At 50.3% G+C, this 22,321-nt stretch overlaps 2 protein-coding genes across 2 annotated transcripts in view; one reads left to right on the top strand and one right to left on the bottom strand.

Moving 5' to 3' along the window:
- The window catches only part of LOC147624969 (RNA-binding NOB1-like protein), a 38,065-nt gene that overhangs the window by 15,092 nt on the left and 652 nt on the right, over positions 1-22,321 (bottom strand). Inside the window, exons 2-3 of the mRNA XM_086818196.1 lie at positions 21,363-22,321; positions 20,600-20,768 (exon numbers count right to left, since the gene is read on the bottom strand). The exon at positions 21,363-22,321 is cut by the window's right edge and continues 77 nt beyond it. Of these exons, the coding sequence (XP_086674322.1) occupies positions 20,600-20,768; positions 21,363-22,321 (1,128 nt within the window). The remainder of the gene's footprint in view (positions 1-20,599; positions 20,769-21,362) is intronic.
- On the top strand, positions 9,651-10,806 carry LOC147624970 (uncharacterized). The gene is made up of 2 exons (XM_086818195.1): positions 9,651-9,791; positions 9,877-10,806. The coding sequence occupies exons 1-2, from the start codon at positions 9,651-9,653 to the stop codon at positions 10,354-10,356; spliced, it is 621 nt and encodes a 206-aa protein (XP_086674321.1). The 3' UTR covers positions 10,357-10,806.

Here is a 22,321-nt window from a genome sequence, read left to right as displayed (position 1 = left end):
TTCTCCACCCAACAAACCCGCATACCGAGTGAGTGCTGCACAACAAGAAGAAATCATGAAGCAGGTAAATGAGCTTTTAGAGAAAGGTTTGGTTCAGCCCAGTTCCTCACCTTACTGCTCTCCTGTACTTCTTGTTCAAAAGAAGGACGGATCATTCCGTATGTGTGTGGACTATAGAGCTTTGAACAAGCTTACCATCAAGAACAGATTCCCAATTCGCGAATTGATGATATCTTGGATAAGCTTGATGGCTCAGCTTGCTTTAGCAGACTTGACTTGAAGAGTGGTTATCACCAGATACGCGTGGTGCCACAAGATGTCCATAAAGACTGCATTTAGGACAGCCTTCAGACTATATGAATTTTTGGTAATGCCTTTTGGTCTTACCAATGCTCCTGCTACTTTTAATCGTATGATGGATAGGATATTCCGACCCCATCGCAAGTTCACAGGAGTCTTCTTTGATGATATCTTGGTTTTCTCCAAGAATGAGCAAGAACACAGAACTCATTTGGTCACAGTGTTCGAAGAGTTGCAGAAGCATAAACTTTTCGTTAATGCCAAGAAAAGTGAGTTCTTCCTTTCAAAAATTCATTATTTGGGTCATATTGTATCCAAAGATGGAGTTACAATGGATCTTGCAAAGATATTGGCCCGAATTGCAAAACGTACATCAAGTACGTAGTTTTCTGGGATTATGTTCGTATTACAGGCGTTTCATAAGACATTTTGCTATGATTGCCACTCCTCTACATGATCTCACAAAGAAGAAAACTGCTTTCAAATGGACTTCAAAGAAACAGGATGCTTTCTTGCAGCTCAAGCATGCTATCATATGTGGTCCAGTATTGATTGTTCCTGACTTGCACAAGTCATTCGTGGTTGAGTGTGATGCTTGTGGTGATTGTATTGGAGCTGTCCTAAATCAAGAAAGGCATGCAGTTGCATACGACAGCCGTCGTTTGCATGATGCCGAGCTTCATATGGATATCTATGAGAAAGAGCTCTTGGCTGTAATTCACGCCTTAAAGATATGGAAACATTATCTTCTTGGGGCTGAATTTGTAGTCAAGACAGATCATCAAAGCTTGAGATACTTTCTATCTCAAACAAAGCTTTCAGAGATGCAGATGAGAATGGCAAATTTTCTTTCCATGTTTCATTTTCAGATTGTGCATACTCCAGGAAAGAAAAATGTGGTGGCCGATGCATTATCCAGGAGGCCTTATGTAGCTGCAGTCTCAATGGCCTCTCATGGAGACTTATCTGCTATGAGACATTTGTATCATCTGGATGTTGATTTTTGCCATATATAGACTGATTTGATGGCTGGTCATTCACATACCTCTTATGCTATCAACAACGGTTATCTTATGAAGGATAATTGCCTATGTGTGGTGAAGGATTTGCGTCCAAAGGTTATGGACGAATGTCACGCTCCACCATATGCTGGTCATAGAGGTATTATGCCCACTACTCGCATGATTCAGAGAGATTTCTTTTGGCCAAGCATGCGTAAAGACATTGAGGCTTATGTGCGTGCATGTATTACTTGCCAAAAGGTGAAATTTGATAGGCAAAAACCTCCAGGTTTGCTTCAGCCATTGCCTATTCCCTCGCAACCTTGGGAAAGTATTACTATGGATTTTATTATGGATTTGCCTAGATCCCAGCATGGGAATGATGCTATTTGGACCATTGTGGACAGGTTTAGCAAGCAAGCTCATTTCTTGCCCGTCAAGAAAACCATCAAAGCTGATTATATGGTAAAGCTTTTTCTTGCTAATATTTTCAAGCATCATGGTATGCCTAAATCCATTGTTGGGGATAGAGATCCCAGGACTACAAGCCTCTTTTGGAGGGCTTTGTTTGATAATATGGGTACTAAACTTGAGTTTTCATCAGCTTATCATCCCCAAACGGATGGCCAAAGTGAAGCTGCAAATTCAGCCATGTTGGATTTATTGAAGTGTTATGTGGCAGATCAAAAGAGTGCATGGGAGAAGTATCTTCCACTTGTTGAGTTTGCCTACAACAATACGATCCATGCTTCCACAGGAAAGGCTCCGTTCGAGATTATCTATGGCAGAGTGGTATTGCCACCCATCCTTCGTACTAAGGATGAGATATTTCCAGCTGATGAATATGTTCGTGACTTGGATGTTGCCTTTGGTCAAGTGCGGACAGCCATTGCAAGATCTCAGGATAAGCATAAAATGGCTGCTGACAAGCATAGATGGGACATGCAAGTCAAAGAAGGTGATTGGGTATTGCTGAAATTTGAGAAGGCTAGGCTTCGGAAGAGGCCAGGACGAGAAGGATCATATCCTAAGCTTTCTCCTCGCTATTATGGACCCTTCAAGGTGATTCACAAGATCAATGAAGTGTCCTACAGGCTTGTTTTACCTAGTCATTGGAAGATTCACAATGCTTTTCATGTGAGTCTATTTCGGAAATATGCGGGGCCAGATCCTGATGAGCCTGTCACAGAAGATCCACCAGAGATTGAAGAGCTTGAGGAGATCCTCCAGCCAGAACAAATTGTTTTTCACAAGGAGCGAAAGCTACCTGCACGAAAGCTTTCCAAGAGATACCTTGTGAAGTTTAGGAATTATTTGCCTATTGATGCCAAGTGGGTAAATCAGGACTATTTTGTTGATTATCCACAATTGTTGCAGGCATATCTTGAGGCTTTTCAGTTGAGGTCAACTCTTTAGAAGCCTGGGGGGATGTCACCAATTGGCCGACTATTTGGTCCATCTCCAGTTTTTGCGTCTCGTTCACTTGAGGCCAGGCCGGTGTCTCATGTGAAGAGGCCAGTATTTTACTGACATGGACGGGAGCCAGACTAGTGCCACCCGTGTGTTAGCAGGATGGTGTCGTATGGACGGGAATCAGACTGGTGCCACCCGTGTATGACCTGGACTGTGTTCGACCCATGGGATTGTCACGCCAGTTTTCGTGCCAGTTTTCGTGCCGTGTTTTGCCTATGGGACTGTCACACCATAGGGAAACTCGTGCCTGGAACTGTGTCTTACCTATGAGACTGACACTCCATAGGAAGACCAGGTTTTTATGTTTTACGTCGTGCGAGTTTTGTGCCAACAGATATTTTGTACTTGCTCCATCAACGGGAGATATGTCCATGTTACTATTTGCACATGCACACATGATTTGCATGTTTGAAACTGTTTTCGCATGACATGTATTTTTGTGTTTGCCTGCTTGACGTGTTACTTACTGAGCGGGGACGACTCCCAGTGAGTCGTGAAGTCTGCTCTGTTTTTTGACGAGTTTTCGTGCATGTGAACAGGTGGTAAGTATATCGCACATGTTGTTTTAATATTTTATTTCTAACCTTTTGTTTTATAAGGTTAAATGTTCACATTCATTTAAAAGTGGGCACCCACTTAGGGGCCAAGGTGGGGAGCCCCACTTAAGTGAGTGTGGGGGTGGGCATGGTCACCTACCCACACTCGTCACCCACATGCAAGCGTGGAAATCACTATAGTGTTAACTCCACCTTAATTTTTATAAAAAAGGGCTTTCACCTTCAGCGTAGAACAACCTGGCTACCCACTTCCACCATGTTCGTGAAGATCAAGAATCGGCGACCATCTCCTACGCTTCTGCTCCCAGGCGGCTCAGCCGGTTGCGCATGCTTCCTTCTCCATCATTGCTGGCGACTCCACAGGCTAGAGTGGCTGCGCATGCTTTTCCACTGGCGACTGTTTAAGCTACTGCTGGCTGCGCATGCTTTTCTACTGACTGCTGTTTATGCCACTGCTGGCTGCGCATGTTCTTCTACAGGCGGCTGTACCTCCAGAGGCTGAAGGCGACCCCTAGCCAACACCCGTTCGGTGCCGGGTAGTCCAAGCTCTATTGGAGAACCTCGGTCCAAAGGTGCTGAGATCGGGAGAGCCAGGCGTTAGTACGAGAGCGCCTGTTTGTGCGTGGTCTCGGAACACCAGTGAGGCACTCTCCGCGAAGTCCAGTGAAAGCACAGGACCGTAGAGACTGGACCACGCTAGTGGTCGTTCTGCTTCAAGTATCTACTTCAAACGTCGACTTCGAGTATATTTGTTTGGTACTCTTTTCATATGTACATGGACATCATCTGGTTCTTGGAACCCATGGAGCATTGTATTTGTTAAATACTCCCAATAAATATATCATATATTGAGGGGGAGGTCGGCCCGTTCCGGCCCTAGTGCTGGTGTCCATCTTTCCATTTCATTTCAATTTCAAGTTGTATTAAGTTGTCCATTTCAAATTTGTGGTTTTAAAGTTGTGCTATTAAGCGTGTGGGTGTCCAACGGAGTCTTCCCCCTTGACGGGATCGGTTTCAATATGCAACCAGGTATGCATGGAGGTATGTATGGAGGTATGCCAGGAGGTATGCATGGTGGTGGTGGAAGTGCTTTTGGTATGCCTGGTATGGGAGGTGGTATGATGGGCATGGGATCCAATGCCGTGGGCAATTCTTTTCTTAAACCACATCCCTATGATAATCTTTTTTTTTTTTTTCCGGAAAAAAGATCCTTCTATTAGTTAATGAGAAAACGCCATAAGGCTACAAAGCTCACCTCGCAAGGAGGGATAAAAACACAGTGAACTCCTGAGCTCCACCCCCGTGGCTGGCCGCTCTCTGGGGGGGGCTACCTAATAATACATGTGGGAGGTGAGAAAAGCCAAACTGGAGGCCTGTAGTGCCAAGTGACATCCTCGCCCCTCGCGGTGAGGAAAGGGCCAGGCTGCCAAGTGCGGAGGAAAGCCTTGCGGCGCCCTCTCATGCGGTCCGAGTCGCCCTGGAGTTTCCCCCAGTGTCCTCTCAAGGTATGAATGATGTCCACCCAAAGGGCCTGTATGACCTCCGCCGGTGGAGTCGCCTGGCGGTCAATGGCCTCCCTGCATCGGGCTCTCCAAATGTGCCAAGCCGTCATGCTGCTGATCAACTCCCATCTGTGCCCGACCCCCTCCTGAGGGGCTGCCGAAGAGAAATCTGGCGTCGGAACCACCACCATCACCCTGTCAGAGACCTGGATGGTCGCACTGCCAGGGACGTCCTCATATCCAAGGGCCGGGCCGCTGTCCGTGGCCCAAGCCACCGCACCCCACGTCACCAGCATCTCACCTGGTGAGCCTGCAAAAACCATCCTGAGAGCGCGCTGCCAGACCTGCTGTGCCTGTGGGCAATCCCATAAGCAGTGCCGCTGCGACTCCTGTGCATGGCCGCACCGAGGGCAGGACCCTGGGTGACTGCCGAAAGCTAGCCAAGCCCCCACAGCCAGTCCTTTATGCGCTGTGAGCCAGAGAAACAGCGTCACCTTCCGGGGCCGAAAGCTGGTCCAAAGGCGCTGCCAGAAGTCCCTAAGAAAGGCAGGGGAGAGCCCCTGTCGCCGCCAATGCTCGGCCGCCGCCGGGGTGCTCGCTATCCTGTGTCTCTGAATCCGCCGCCCCAGCCTCGCTGTGTACTGAAAAAAGGGAATGCCTGGGCTGGAAGGGGCCAAGTAGGGATCTCGCCAAAACCACTCACCTGGATCCCACTGAAGGCGAATAAGAGGCCTGCTGTCCCAAGCCCATAATCTCCAAGAACAGTCCTCCCCTATCGAGGCCGGTGAGGGGTCTACATGCCACTGTCTCTGATGAAAGCCGACCACCCGCACCCTCTGAAGAATACATCCCTGGAACCCATCCAAATCTAGTCGTGTCCTCTGAAGCTGGCCACCCTCTCCCACCTCGAAAGTGAGTGGGGCGACTCTCTCGGCTGTGCCGCAGACCACTAGAAGGATCTCATGCCGAGTAAAGACACCCATCCACTGTGGAGGTGGAGGGTCCTGTACTGGGGTCCGCCACTCCCGTGGGATGGCCGCCTCAATGTCCTGTCTCATCAACTCTCTGCCCCTCATCCCACTGAGTCTCCTCTCCTGAGCCTCTAGAGGCAGCTGCTGAAAACCTATCCAGTCGTCTAGGGACTGGGCTGGGCCAGAGCTCAGCGGGCCCCACGACACGTGAGACCGCGATCCAACCATATGGCCACTGGGGAGACGAATCAAGGGGTTCCAGATCAAAGGCTGCCTCAGGCGCTCCTCATCGGTGCCCGGGGGAGTCTGGAAGAGTGACGGCCTCAGATGCGACCAGGCCCTCAGAAGGCTAGCTGCAAAACGCTCCTCGAAGCCTAGGCCCACTCCTCTGGATCGCTGCTCTGTAAAGATCCACCTGATGCTGGGGGTCCAAGGGCCGCTAAGAGAAGGGGTGCGGCTGAGCATCCTGGAAACAAGAAACTCCTTCCACGGCTCAGCGCCTGGCAGGAGGCCACCAACTACCAGCTTGCCAAGCAATGCTCGGCTTTGGCAAATAGGATCAACAATGCCCAGGCCGCCTCTCTCCCTCGGCTGAGTGATCACCGCCCATGCCACCTTGGCCCTGGCGGGCCGCCCGTCGCCACCGGACCAAAGAAAGTTCCTGATGAGCCTCTGCACCTGGCCAATGCACGCCCGAGAGAAGGCCCAGCAAGAAGTGATGTACCACATAGTAGCGAGCAGAACCTGGTTGGCCACAACTACTCGGCCAGCCAGAGATAAACGAGCGGTACTCCAATACAGAAGCTTCTTCCGAATGCTCAGAAGAAGGGGGGCTATCTGCTGCTCCGGAGATATGTCAATGCCCACATAACATCCCAAATAACGCACTGTAGTGCCGGGGGGCAGCCACTGAAAACCGTCAACTGGCCTCCAAGTCGGGGGGGGCATAGAGCTGACCCACAACCCACACGACTTGTGCCAGTTGATCAAAGCGCCCGAAGCTCTGCAAAACCTGTCCATGGCTAAGGCGAAGCGGCGGAGGTTCTCCTCACCCCCCTGAAGATAGACAGCAGTGTCATCCGCGAACTCCGAGTCTAGGAGCTCCTCCGAGGTGCGGATGGGAAGCTGGAGGCCCCGCAAACCTGTATCCTGTGTCGTCAAAAAAGTGCTCATGGCCTCCGCCACAAAAAGAAAAAGAAAGGGCGCCAAGGGGCACCCCTGCCGCACCGAGCGCGAGAGCTGGAACCTCTCTCCGCGCACGCCCTGTATCAGCACCTGGCTATGAGCCGATGTGTAGAGTGCAGAGACCCCACGGATCCACTGAGGGGGGAAGCCCATCCTCACCATAGTGCCTTCCAAGAAGGCCCAGTCCACCCGATCATATGCCTTCTCGAAGTCGAGAAGGAGCACTGCCAGATCCTCCTGTCGAAATCTAGCCAGAGCCGTAGCCTCCCAGAAAGAGAAAATGTTATCCAGAATGCTCCTATCCTGGATGAAGCCTGTCTGCGTGGACTGGATGATGTCCGGAAGGTGAGGCTGAAGCCGCCTGCTGATCGCCTTAGCTAGGACCTTGTAGGCCGTGCCTAGCAAGGTGATCGGTCGCCACTGTCTAATCTCCAGTCTGTCTCCTCCCTCCTTGGGGATCAAGTGGATCAACCCCTCTGCCATGCTGTCCGGCATGACTCCTGACTCCATAATCTCCTGGAATGCCACTCTGAAGCCCCTATGTAAGAGGCCCCAGTACCTCTGGAACATAGTAGCACGAAACGGCGTTTCCGCCCCCAGGAAACGGTTCGGGCGTTTCCGGAAACGGCAGGCCGGCGGAAACGCCGTTTCCGCGTATTTTTTTTTTCAGGTTTTGACGGGGGGGGGCCGCGTGCGTTTTTTCATTTTCGCTCTCCTTTCCTGCAGCGCTGCGCTTCTTCGAACCTTGCGCCTTTTCACCACAAAGGGCCAAGGCTCAAGGCCAAGGCCCTAAGGCTCAAGCCTTTGCCCCCAGTGCCCCCCACAAGGCTCCAAGGCCTGTACTCTGCAGGCAGCTTGCTCCAGTGCTCTCCAATCTCACAGGTGGCTGCCCATTCTTCAAGGCTTCAAGGCCCAACTTCCAAGCCTCCAAGCAGATCCCTATTGGCAGTATGCAACAAAAGGGGATGGATATGTCGGAGGTGGGGGTTCCCGCAAGTGGAAATGTAATTTTTGTGGATATGAAAAAACAGGTTCAGTGACCCGAGTAAAAGACCATTTGGGGCATGTCCCAGGCAGAGATGTCGCTTTATGTCAAAATGTGCCGCCCGATGTATTGGCATCACTTGAGGGTTGGAGAAAGCAACGCCTTGGTTTGGATGTTGGTGAGCAACATATGGCAGCACATGCAACAGGTGAAGCATCCTCGAGCCAAGTGGCCTCTTCAAAGAGGACTAGAGTTGAGAGCCAGACAGATGTATCTTCGAGTGTGGGTGAGGGCCCTAGTGCAAAGAGGACACCTTTACCTAGTGTGGAAGTGCCTGCAAAGGGTTCATTGCAAAGAGCAAGCATTACAGCAGGCTTGCAAAAGCAAGCCATGAAGGAGGCAACAAGGGAGGTCACGCGCTTGTTTATACGGTGTGCTATCTCTTTCAATGTGGCTCGCACCATACAATGGAAGAAGACCATGCGGGCCGTTAGCCGCATTGGCTGTGAGTGGGAGGGTCCCTCGGCTGAGACAATCCGCACACGAGAATTAAAGAAGGAGAAACTCAACGTAGAAGGCCAGCTTGAGTTTTTGAAAGAAACATGGAAGAAATATGGCTGCACTATCTTATGTGATGGATGGTCAGATGTACGCAAGAGGAATGTGTATAATGTGCTTATCTCCTCTTGCAAAGGCACCATGTTTTACAAGGCCATTGATGCATCGGCTGCGGGTCTCACCGTTACAGGTCTCTTTATTTGGACACACATCAAGAAGGTGATTGAGGAGATTGGCCCACAAAATGTTGTGCAGGTTATTACGGATAATGGAAGCAATTGTGTCTCCATGGGGAGTATGTTGGAGGATGCATTCCCAACAATTGTGTGGACCCCTTGTGCCTCCCATAGTCTTGATTTATTGATTGAGGATTTGGGGAGAATTTTTTGGGTCAGTGAAATCTTTGCCACTGCGAGGAGCATTGTCAAATTTGTGACACAAAGACCAAAGGTTTTGAGCATGTACAGGGCTAATAGTACCTTGGAGCTTCTCAAGCCATCCACTACGAGGTTTGCATACATGTTCATAGTGCTTGAGCGGCTTCTTCGTGTGCGGCCAAATCTGATTCGCACTATTAGTTGTGATGCATGGATCCAGTCGGGTAAGAGTATGACCCCAAAGTTTGTGGATTTTAGACGCAAGATCCTCAATGAAGCATGGTGGGAAGAGGCAGAGGCATTAGTGAAGACCTTAAATCTCATCTACACGGTCTTGCGCATCACGGACATGGAGGGGAGTACACTAGGCCTCATTTATGAGTACATGGATAGGATCGGGAAGGCACTAGACAACAATGCCTACCTATCTGTAGAGCGGTACGTACTTCTTCGCTCATGACTCATGGCTCATGAGCCTTTGCCAAATTGCCTTTTTGTCTTGGCTCTTTTCTAAGTTATAACTTTAAAGTCTTTCTTTGGTTTTGTTTGTTACTTGTAACTTGTAGAATCGCGGAGATCAAGCAGATTTGGCAAAACCGTTGGGTTTGGTTTCATAGACCAATCCATGCTGTGGCTCATGTGTTGCATCCTCTATGGCGTAGCGAGGATCAGCTTGAGTGTGAGGAGCTAAACGATGACTTCCAAACCTATGTGGAGAAATGGTGTGGTGGCAATTTGCAGATGTTGCGATGCTTAGAGGATGATCTCCTTGCTTTCCGCAACAACACTGGCTACTTCACAAGACCTACTGCAAAACTTCGAGAAACGCAGCTTCAGCCGGTCTCATGGTGGGAGAAATATGGACATGGTGTGCCTACGTTGGTGAGTAAGAAGTCCCTCCGCTTAAGCTTTAACGGCGACACCTTATTTGTATAATGTACTAATCCTAAATCTGCTCTTTGAACAGAGACGTCTTGCCATTCGAGTCCTCTCACAAGATTGCAGTTCTGGAACTTGTGAGAGAAATTGGAGCACATGGGCGCTCTACCATACGAAGAGGAGGAACAAGTTGACTACAGCCCAACTTGAGCGTCTTGTTTTCTGCAATTGTAACTTGAAGCTTCTTGAGCGGGCAGCTATGGGTCCTGAGCCAATGCAAGTGAATGTCGACAAGATTGACATTGAGAAGGTGCGGGATATTCCCACAATTCTACAAGAGGACCGAGATCTTTACACTTTGCTTTACGAGGAGGCCACAACACCAGTTCACGACACACGTGGTGGTCGTCGTAGGAGAGGGAGGCCGGCTGCAGCTAGTACTAGTGCTGCTAGAGAGGAGGCTACTGGAGAGGACTCATCTTCTTGCAGTGAGGACACACGCGAGAGCCATGAGGACTCTCAGGAGGATTCAGACTCCTCGGGTGCTTCAGATGAGGCTCAGCAGTGATCACTGATTCACTGATGTTCCATGTTTTTTGTTTAGTTCTTCTTATCCTTAGGGATTATGGACAGCCGGCATGTCGGTTATTTTGTAGTTTTTGAACCTCTGACTCCCAAGTTTGATGATCATTGCTGATATGTATGATGTATTATGATCACAATTTGCAGCTTGCTATGTATGCTTCGGCCTTCAGCCTTTAGTTTTTTATGGTTCACATGAATTTGCCGCGACATCATACATGTCCATTTGGCATTATCTACATTCTGTTAAGTGTTATGATTCTAATGTCCACTTGAGTCTTTGATGTGTCTTGTTTGAGGTCTCTATGCATGTTTTTTGCATCTCTTGACATAAGTTTATTTAATAGGATGTCTCTATGCATGTTTTTTACATGTCTAAAATAAATTCAAAAGAAACTCCGTTTCTTGCCGTTTCCGACCTCGCGGAAACTCGGAAACTCCGTTTCCGTCCCGGTCCGAACCGACCGTTTCTGCCGGTCCAGGTTACTATGCTCTGGAAGAAAGCCACCGAAAGACCGTCCTCTCCAGGGCATTTGCCCCGAGGTAATGCCTGAAGAGCCTCCTCCAGTTCCGTATCCGAGAAGGGGGAGAGAAGGGAGTGCTGCAAATGGGCCGGCACAACCGGTCTCGTGAAGCTCCAGACTGCCTCTCGAGCCTCTCTCACCCTGTCATCTGCTGGCTCAGCAGAGAGAAGATCCCTGTAAAAATCTGTGGCTATAGCCCGAACCCTGGGGGGATCCACCACAACCTGGCCATCAGCCTGCCGAAGACGCCTGAGACCCTCTCGTCTGAAGCGAGGCCCTGTCGCCTCAAAGAAATCTCGAGTCACTCTGTCTCCAGCCTGTGTCCAAAAGGACGCCCGAGCATGGAATCGGAACTCCACCCTCCTCTCCTCGATGGATCTGATCTCAGTGCGAGCTGACTCCATCTGCTCTGAGATCCAAGGGCTCGTAGGATCCCTCTCCTGGAGTCTCTGGAGGGACGCTAGACTCCTCCGTAGGCTCCGCTCCTGCTCTCTGAAGGCCTCCAGCCGGTCCAAGGCAGCCTGTCTGAGCATCTGGCTGATCTCCTGCAAGCCACTGGCAAGATCGCTGGCTGCCGATCCTCTCCTGAACTGCAGCTCCTGCCAGACCTGCTCAACTCTGATCGCAATCTCGGGCTCCTCTATGAGACAATCTGGAATCCGGACGCTCTGGCCCTGCTCTCCTCTCGTGGGGTCCTCGATCTGGAGAAGCACTGGAAAGTGGTCTGAAAACGAGGAGCCTGCAAGTATGCCCACTGTGCCACCTCTATCACAGGCCCACTCATCAATGTAAAACCTGTCGATGCGGGAAAGGTTAACTCCTGTGGCCCGTCTATCCGAGCGCGAGAAAGATAGACTCCCCTGCAACCTGCCAAACTCCGGGAGAGTCCACGGATCCTGGCCTCTCACCTGTAGCACTAGTTCCTCCCGGGCAGCGAGCTCCGGCCCATGAATGGTCTCCTGGCTGCCCCCCATCCTGTCGTCTGCATCCTCCAGCATGTTGCAATCCCCTCCGAGGCACCAGTGGTCTGCCAAGGGGAGGGACTGCCTAATGGTGCTCCAGAACTCGGCTCTCCCGGTCGCCCCATTAGGGGCGTAGAAGTTGAGGAAGCCAATGCGGTCTTCCCCAACCCGAAGGATGATCCACTGCGCACGACCCTGGACCAGAATGCCAGAGTCCACAACCTCGGATAGAAGCCGCTCGCTGACTGAGATGCATACTCCACCCTGGTTCCCCTGGGAGCCATATGCCGATGACCAAAAAGTGTGACTCCTGCCTGGCAAGATCTTCCCGCAGGTGCGGGTACGCCCGGCAGAAAGGTGGTGCTCCTGGATGAAAAGGATATCTATGGGTCCTCCAACGAGAGCCCTCTGGATCTCCTGACGAAGTCTGCCCCGACCAATGTAGCAGCGATGTCCACCGAGACCCTGGATGTTCCATGAGAGGATCCTCATGGATGAGCTATGGCAAGTGAAGCAGCCTCCACTGGCTCACCCCTCTCAGCCGGCCCGGATGATCTGCCCTCCACTCTGTGAGTCTTGGGCGCCGGCTTGGAGGGAGAATAATCACTGTCTGTCCGGGTGCGGAGTCTCTCCAAAAAGAGGGTGACCTGTCTCTGTGTCCAGCCCCACTCCACCTTCGCCCTGTCCAGGGCATAGGCGTGAGACCACTCCTCAGCATATATGTATCTAAAGGTAGGCTGCACCCTCGGGGCGGCATGCAAGAGAATTAGAAGCACCGCCTCAACTGAGGTGTGGACCGGATCCGCCCGCCAGTCTCCTATACCAAACAAGCTCATGCGGGCTGAGTGTAATCGGGTCTGCAATAGGTCCGTGAGCCCCAAGTCACTGAAGTGGTGGGAAAACTCCAGTATCTGATCACGCAAAACTTCCTCTACAGAGTTGCAATCCCAAGCTGTGTCTGGGGCAACACTGAGAGGAAAGGAGAAAGCCACCATGCTGCTCACCACAGAGGGAGAACGAGAGGGATGGCACACCACGCAAACTCGCAAGGGCGCGACCAGTGTCTCGAAAGGACCAGCATCCAACTGGAGGCACCTGAAAAAACCGTAATCCACTGGTAGCCCCATCACTCGCGGGGGCCCCCCAGGGGAGGCTGGAGAGAACTCTGTGGCGGGCGAAGCAAGGATCGCCATCTCCACCGGCCCGGAGTGGCGGTGGAACAGCCGCTGGACTGAGCTCTGGTCTACCCAGCTGCGCTGCCCCGGGGCAGTGGGTGGTCTGGTGAAGTATCCTGGAGAGGCCGAGGGAGGGATGGGGGCTCGCGGCGAGGAGGGGGGAGAGCGAGGAGAGGATGGAGAGGCATCTGCCAGAGGATAGGTGTCAGGGGGGGCTGCCGGGGGAGGAGGGAGGGGGGGGGCTGGGGGGGGAGAGGGGAGGGTGGAAGGAGTGCTCTCCGGGTGGGGGGAAGGGGAGCCGGGGGGCGAAGAGTGCGGCCCGGGATCCTCAGGAATCTGCTCCAAGGAGGGGGCGGGGCCCCCCGCGGGGGGAGGCGGGAGCGGGGTCTCCACGTGGGAGGCTCCACCAGCGGCCTCAATGGGCACTGAGTCTGAATCCTCGTCCATCGGGGTGGGACCTGCTGGCCGCCTAACCCTGACAGGAGCATAAGTGCGGGTAGGTGCCTGTACGCCACCCGGAGTCGCCTGTCCGCCAGCCTGTGCTGCCTGCTGGCGTCTGCGACGGTCCCTGCGGGCCGGGCGTTTCCGCCGGCGAACCTCCTGCCATCCGCCAGCCTCCTGGGACTGCGCGGCATCCTCCGCCGGGGCCTGCTCGTCAGATGATGGCGCCTGCTGTGGCGAGCCAGGGATGTCCGGTCTCTGAAGTGGATGGCCACCCCTCGGGACTCCTGCAGGGGGTCCAGAGGCGGCATAGCGTGAAGGATGAGTCCCCTTGCGGGGACAGGCGCGTGCGAGATGGCCCATCTCCCGACATGTGTAACACTGGCCGGGGAGGCCCGAATACTCCACGCGCTGTATCATATGACCTCCAGAAAGACAAGGGAGAAGGATCGTCTTCGGGAGTGACTCCGGCGACGGAACCACAACCCGAATGGCCGGGAGTCCTGCTGCCCGAGCAATCACTGAAGCCGCTGTCTGAGGCGTCTCCACCACCTGCCCGAACGCCTTGCCAATGGATGACAAGAGGGGCAAGTACTCCCTACGGAGTCCAGGAAAGCAGATAGTGACGGGGAAACCTGTCGCGCCTGCTAGCGGGTCAGAAGCGGGGTCGAAACCATGAGTCCATCGCGCCAGGAACGCCCGGGATGAGCGGAGGGCAATGGGGCTCCGAGCCAGCACCATCTGAGCTGCCTGTGGGGACTCGAAATCCACCTGGTAGTAGCCACGTCCCAAAAAATCTACGCTGACGATCTTGGCGGGCACGCCAACAAGGCTGCCTTGCAGAAGGTCGCGAAGCTCTCTCTGCATCGGACGGCTACCCACTATCTTGCAGACCAAGGAGGAGGCCTCAAGAGCGGAAACTGTGGAAACAAACAACTGAAGATCTTCAGCTGTGAACTCCAGACGGAGACCGGAATCGGCAGGGTTAGTCGGAGCGGCTTCCATGGAGTCCTCCAAAGGGAAAAAGCCAGAAACCGGGGTCACCAACGGGAGGGACACAGCCCTGCGAGGAAAAAAGGGGAGGCGGAGGGCTACAGGATAGCGGGAGCGGGGCCCGGGGGGGGGGCTATGGCGGGGAGGGAAGAGAGACGGAAGGGAGGAGAGAGACGGCGGAGGGGCGAGAGGAGGGGGAGAAGGAAGGGAGGAGAGAGAAGGCGGAGGGGGGAGACGAAAGGGAGGAGAGAGAAGGCGGAGGGGGGAGAGAGAAGGCGGAGGGGGGAGACGAAAGGGAGGAGAGAGAAGGCGGAGGGGGGAGGGGAGGCGGGGGAGAGAAGAGAGGCGGGGGGAGAAGGAGGCGAAGGGGGTTAGAGAAGCGGAGGAAAAGAAGACGGGGGAAGGAAGCAAGCAAGCGGCGGGATGGCTGGGCCGGCAGCGTGGAAGGTAGCGAAGGAAGAGAAGGCGGGGGGAAAGAAGGCGGAAACGAGGAGGGAGGCGGGGGAGTGAAGGCGGGGGAGGACGTGAGGCAGAAGGCGGAGGAGAGAAGTCGCAATGCAGGCGGACTGGCGGGGGGGAGAGGGGGGCGCGAAGGCGAGAAGCAGCGGGGGGGGGGGGGGGGAGAAGCGGGGCTCGCAGGCGATTCACAGCAGTCGTCGTTCTCCAATTATCCCTATGATAATCTTGTTCAAGGTGAGAAACCAAAAGATTATAAAGAGGGTGGTGCTGCAATAAAGTTTGATACTTTTAGTGGTGCAAAGGATCGTTTGAAGGCTCTCACCTTCATTCAACAGTTTGATGCGGCGTTTTCTGGTGGTAACTTCACAGAGGCATCTAAGGTACGAAAGGCAGCTTCTTTCCTAAACAGTAATGCTCTTCAATGGTGGTCGACACTTCTTCATCAAGGACTAGCACCTAGCACTTAGGTGGAGTTCAAGCAAATCTTCTCTTCCTTATGGTTGACACCGACTTTTGAGGTGGATGTTATGACATCTTTGCATCGATTAGATTCCAGAGATTGTAACAATCTGGAAGAATATAACAAGAAATTTTGGGATGCTCTGCTACCGGTCACATCCTTTAGGCTCGTGTCATTGGTTGGGCAGATAGAGACTTATTGCTATGGGTTACCCAAGGAGCTTCGAGATTATTGCATCAAAACTAAGGTCATTGATATGACTCAGATGATAGAAAATGCTCAGACTGGATATGCCATGCCTACTAGTCAAATGTCAGGATTCAAGGATCAACGTCTCTTCTCCAAGAAAGCATCAAAGGAGTCGAAAGAGACTAAAAACACTGAACCACGAGAGAAGAGGCAATCCAAGAAGAGAAAATTTCAGCCCTTACCTCAGAGGACAGATGAAGAAAGGAAAGAGCTTATAGCTGGCAACAAATGTTTCTCTTGTGGAGAAGCAAGGCATCGGTACTATAGGTGTCCGAAGAGAGCACCTAAAAACCCAAATGATTCACAGGAAGAGCCTAAAGCAAAGAAACAGAAACCGTCTGCTGGACTAGTACCTGACTTGATAGGGATGAAGCAAGGGGATGCATCTTCAGAGTTACGCAGAGCATGGGGAAGACTTCTGTCAAAGTCGGTGCAGCGGTAGCAACAATACACACAGTGAGAGAGAGAGAAGTTGACGCAGAGAGATGGAATATACGAACAATGCTTGACTTTGAATTAGCAAATGAATAGGTTGAGGATACAAAGGATAGCATGGGGTATTTATACCCATAGTGAAAATAGGCCGACCCAAGTAGGATAGATTAATTAATAATCCATAACCTTTACTGAGCCCCGAGCCTCGTTCCCACATGAGATACTAACTTCAACACCCTCTCTGTAGCTCATAGTGGCATAGATGAAGAAACCAAGTCGATGATGCAACCATGGACACCTCAGTACCGGCCGATACCGAATACACCTCGGATAATGCACCAAACAACCTGTCTCCACAAGAAAATGCCATCTTGAGCTTCAACTGCCACATAGAATAATGAATTGCAGACGACTCCACATCCATGATCCCCCATTCGTTGAACTGCGAACACATCACGTTCAAGAAATCCTCTGAATGCTTGAACTCTCGACACACGACGCCCAAAATTCTGCTACATAATGAACTAGGAACTCATCCCGTCCATAATCCGCTACCAATGAACGATGAACTCATCATGTCCATAGATGATCAAGCTTGTTCCTTGCCAGATGCCTGTGCTTTGAATGCCGACTCACGGTTCCAATGCACCTGATGAGAGCTCCGATTAGCCCTCTCTCCCGCTCACGTGCTTCTCTCTGGCTGAAGCATGTGAGGGAGATGCTTTTGAAGTACTAAGGAACAGATTCCCAAGCCACAGTGGCCAAGGTTGCCACCTGTGCTAAGGCATGAGTCCAACTTGTACTATTAAGATCCCAGGCATGAACACCAATGGCACACAATTCCCGTAGATGCAGTATGTCCCAGTCACCATCAGACTTGACATGTCCCGCAGGCTGAAACTGACACCACCATAAGGCATTCCCATGTCGCACTAGAAGATCCTCAAACCCAAACAAGATGTCGCAGAAGCCATCCTTCCAGCTCCGAAGCTCCAAAGAAGATTTCCAATGCGCAAAGTACATACCATCAAGCTTGTCCTCTCTGACAGAACATGAAGGGGTCGTATCTAATATAGACATCTCCCGCATAGCCTCTAGATGAAGTAGCCAAAGAGTGGAGTCCCCCTCTGCCAATGAAGAAATATCACCAGGTCTTGTCTCGCCTGTGTCCAAAGCAATCGTATGCCAAGGACACCCTTCTTGAAGCCGACAAACCGGAGAACAAAGCTTGAGAGAAATGTGTGGGGGAACAACGGCTAACAAAGAAGTTTAAAATAAACTTTAATGAAATGGAATGTTAAAAAAGAAAACTTTGCTGTTCTTTGCTATCAACGCCGCCCTGCGCAATCGTTTCTGCTCCAGCCGTGGAATGCTTTGTCTTGCTTGGAACAGCCGCCCTCAATTGCTTTATCCTCTCAATGCTTTGCCACACAGTCACCTGCAGTAAAGAAACGCAGACGCCTTCTCTTCAGGGCTCCTCACACGCTGCGCCTTCAGCCAGCTGCCAAAGGGAAGCGCTCGCTGCTTGGTCTGCTCCTTTAACTGCTGAGGCTGAAAACGCAGATCCTCTTGTGCTAAAAACGCTGCTTTCTTCTTGCTGAAAAATGCTGCTGTCTTGTGTGCTCCGAGGGCCGAGAGCCTAGTGCTCTGATACCATGTCAAAGTCGGTGCAGCGGTAGCAACAATACACACAGTGAGAGAGAGAGAAGTTGACGCAGAGAGATGGAATATACGAACAATGCTTGACTTTGAATTAGCAAATGAATAGGTTGAGGATACAAAGGATAGCATGGGGTATTTATACCCATAGTGAAAATAGGCCGACCCAAGTAGGATAGATTAATTAATAATCCATAACCTTACCTCAGCCTCGTTCCCACATGAGATACTAACTTCAACAACTTCAAGATCAAGAGGTTTTGATCTTTTTCGATTCCTGGGGCTCGTGCAAACTTCATCACCCCTAAGCTTGCAACAAAGTTGGGCATCAAACCAGAGGAGATGCGTGTGTTACATGAGGCTACTTTGGCTTGTCCTGGAAATTCGGTTGAGGTTACACCGATCATTGGGAAACTGCGTCTCAGTGTGCAGACTTACACGAACAAAGAGGATAACTTCTTCATTATGCCTTTGGAGGGTTGTGATGTTTTGTTGGGTATGCCTTGGTGCCAAAAGGTTAAAGCGGTAGTAGATACTTTCAACAGGAAAATCTCACTAATAAGAAATGAGTGTAGCCCAACAAGAAGAGATTATGAGCCAAGTGCGTGATCTCTTGGACAAAGGGTTGATTCAGCCAAGCTCTTCACCCTATTGTTCACCAGTGCTTTGAGTACAAAAGAAAGATGGTTCTTGGCGGATGTGCATTGATTACAGGGCACTGAATAAGATTACCATCAAGAACAAATTAGGCCTAATTGTAGTCATACACATCATTTATTAGCATTTTATGCTGTATTTTCAGACATGGAGCTTTTTTGGGACAGCCAACTACTGTAAAGCCAGCCGACTAGCTTTCTTGGAGGGTATAAATACCCAAGGCTCAAATCAGTTCAATCATCTCATCAATCACCAAGTGCTGAAGCTAAACCAAGGGCTAGGACAGCCAAGAACAAGCTAACGCAGAAGGGGTGAAGGATTGAAGGTCAAGGGCAGAGATCCATCTCAGCCAAGAAGGTTCAGTCAATCTTTTATTTCAGTGTTTTGCATCATTCTAATAAAAGCAAATACATCATTCGTGGTGGGGGCCCTACTGAGGGTATTCGAGACCCAATATACACCATTTGTGGTGGGGGGCCTACAGAGGGTATTCGGGGCCCAATACTGTGTCCTCTTCTCCCTCTCTCTCTCTCTATTTTCTACACATCTATATTCAGCTTTGTGCGTTAATTTTCGCCACAACAAGTGTGCTTTTTTTCTGAGCATTGAAGTTACCGATCTCCCCCGAAGCTTCCGCATGTTACAGAGAGCTCCGCTCGAAATTGTATATAAATGATCCGTGTCCACACCTTACTTATGCCACTTGGTAAGCTAATACAACACTTGCCCTAATTATGTGTAAAATATCCAAAGAGTCCACCCTCGTGAGTAATCTATTTCACATAGAAAATTTGATGCCCATCTTATAATATGTACGAAAACTTAAAATACGAGGTGCCCATTTAATAAATTGTCCATCCATACCATAAGTGAGTATGAACCACCATCAAAGAATGTAAAATCAAAGAGTTGTCATAGGCACCATGAGTGCTCTTTTGAGAACTTCATGACCTGGTGGTATGTCACCAGCCTGGACATCTCCTTGTTTTTCAAAAGTGGGACACCCAAAAGATATGGATGTGCAAGCTTTGGGAATGGGGGGTTTACGAGAACCACGATGCCCTGAATCTGGTCCCCTTCAGCAAAGAACAAAGGCAAGGGTCTAGCTACACACAATTCCAGGACAAATGGCATACCAAAGAGTTCCTGGCAGACAAGTGTTCCAACAAGACTCGTTATTGGTTAGTACAGATACCATAAGACAGAGTCAACAACGAAAGGGAGGAGACATACATGGTCAAGGTCAAGGATCTGAATTGTGCTTATCTCAATTACATAATATAATCAAGTACACAGAAATATGGGGGGCCCTCAGTGGGTTTTGGGACACAATGGGGTGTCTGGTATATCTCTCAAGTTAATGCACCACATTAATTGCATAGTTAACTCAATAATGTATGATTAAGGATTCTGTGTGTGACACAGACAGGTTATATATGCGTGAAAAGGGATAAATGGTTTAGTCTCTTGCAATCGAATGGACCTCCCACACCAAACCCCTCCCACACAAGTGAGAGATACATGTGGAAATGACTACGGGCAATGGGCAAAATCAAAAGGCAGGTCCATGAGAAACTTACTGGTCTACTGCCAACCAGACAGCAGGGCCACAGGCTAACCATGCCAAGCAGTAAAGAAGTAAAAAGTACATTTTCAAGGCAGTCTTTCCCCAGCCTGCCAGCCCTCCGCCCCTCACCAAACAGCAGCAGACCCAGTTCCAAACAGTGGCAGCTGATACAGATATAGTCCAAACGATGCATTATTTTTACAGAGAATGAAAATAGAGGCAGGAGACCAATTTTCAAGCCTAGTTTAAATGGGCTGAAGCTTCAACGTACTAGCAATAAGGAGCCACAAAATTGCTAGGCTGGCAGGGGTCGATACCCTTGGCAGCATACCTACCTGCAATGCTGGGTCATTAAGTTACTCCTTGTGCTTGGTGCCACCTTGAAGTAAGGAGGCCTACATGATAGCAAGCAAACACATCAACCAGTCCTTCACTTCAGCACAGTGGCTTGATAAATGAAAAAGCACAACACTCCTATTCTCTATTGAATACCAGCCTCTGAACTTGTGTGGAAACACTAGAACCCCTTCCATAAATATGTATTAAAACCAGGCCTTTCCTCTCATGAACCAGACATGACAAGCAAGCCATATGCCAATGCTATCCATTAACAGACATCAAAAGCAAAAAATGAAGAAGGGTCTGAACCTTTGTGCCACGGAGGTTTGTGCGCCTTCTGGTCCCTGTGTGAACAACACCATTTGGCCCGATTGTAATTGATACTTTGTAAAGAGTGCCCCCATTACCACACTTGGGACAAAAGATTCGACCAACTTCTGAAGTCACGTTCCTACAGGCTTCGCACTTAAGCACCCATCTGTGTGCATACGGGACAAAGTACAATCATTCACATGTGATATGATATGACAGACTAGTGACACCTTACAGTTACACAACAATGAAGACTGTCCAAATTAAACATGATCATTAAAAAAGCAAAGATTGTGCACACATGTAAATAGGAAGGCTAAATGCATTAAGACACGATATAACAAGACATTCAGTGACCACATGAATTGAAAGTCACAGAGGTCGTCTTGGTTCAGTCTAGGAAGCTAATACAGAAGCAAGCCTTGTAGTTACGCCGCTGTTTCAGTTGCGCTGCTTGCTACTCTGGCTACAGCAGTGTATCCAGAGGTCCAGGGGACACCCCCGTTGCTCTGATGGGGAATTGGCAAGTCCCTGGTCGTAAGGATCTAGCTGGTTAGGACTTCTTTGAAACAGTTCAAAAGGCATGAGAGGCAATTGGTTATAACCTTGAATAGTACACTAATGGTCTTGAATGATGGTACACGTGATTATTTCCGTACATATTGTATACTCTTTGATACCTCAAAAAATTTGCACTTGTACTGTCAGTTCTTTTTTTAAGAGACCAGGAGAAGGGAAGGGGGGGAGGAAGGTTACACACCTATGAAGCTGCTGAACCTGCAATCCATTTGGTGAGATAACCCTCAAACCGATTTGAAGAAGCACATTCTGCATTGGAAAGTCTGATGTGATGCATGCAACACTAGAATTCGAAAGAGGTCTTAGCATCCAGCTGTCCTCACTTTCAGTACCATAAGTGGAAGCAGGTTCTTCTCCACATTGAGTTTCAGCATTACTCGGACACCAACCATTGACTTTAATTTCATCTTGTAACTCTTCAGCACCATTGATCTCATCATGTATAGTCACCCCTGAACTGTCACCTTTGTAGTTCAAACAGCTATGACATTGCCTATTGTCTTGGTAGAGACTGTTTTCATCCCCGCAAAATGTATCAGTCCCCGGTTCAGCTGTACTCTGGTACTGTACAACTGGCCTTGACCTTTCAACACTCTCTATGCTTTCTACATCCTGCCCTGAAAGTGGAAGGTTCCTTGTAGCAGCCCGAGATGCTCTTTTCTCGTGCTTTCTTCTTGTACTTCTGCTTATCGCCCTTTGCCAGTCTCCTCCCTCCTGGCTTACCTCCTCTTCTAACTTTGGCTCATCCTCTTCAAGCTTCTCCTCATCAGACCTATGTCCCCTTGATAAATTTTTGGGATGCTCCTCTGTCTGCCCAGAAAGACCTTCTACTGCATTGCTGACTTCTTCCTCAGGGACCATACTATTTGCTTCCTGAGAGGCATGCTTTTGCGCTTCCTCTGTGATACCATTCTGAGGCTCTGCAGCATTCAAAGATAGTTTCTTTAAACACAGAATGTGAGAATCCTGATCCACTGCATCATCTGGTTCTTGTGATAACTCCTCCCATTCCTCCAAGTTCTGCACATTTGTGCCCCAGCCTGGCAAATCCCGTTCTCGCACATGTCTAACCTGAGTCACATGGAGAGGAGGTGGTTTGGATCGCAAGTGTGCAGAGCCATGGACCTGCTCCTCTAGCAT

The sequence above is a fragment of the Cibotium barometz genome, chromosome 24 (genome assembly GCF_041138505.1).
Source record: "Cibotium barometz isolate CiBa-2024 chromosome 24, ASM4113850v1, whole genome shotgun sequence".
NCBI lineage: Eukaryota > Viridiplantae > Streptophyta > Polypodiopsida > Cyatheales > Cibotiaceae > Cibotium > Cibotium barometz.
The sequence above is the reverse complement of the archived record's forward strand: the minus strand, read 5'-3'. Positions and strand labels throughout refer to the sequence as shown.

Coding starts and splice junctions, on each gene's coding strand:
- LOC147624970 (XM_086818195.1), top strand. CDS start 9,651: ATGTTGCGATGCTTAGAGGATGATCTCCTTGCTTTCCGCAACAACACT. Junction 9,792..9,876: donor GACATGGTGTGCCTACGTTG/GTGAGTAAGAAG, acceptor CTCTTTGAACAG/AGACGTCTTGCCATTCGAGT.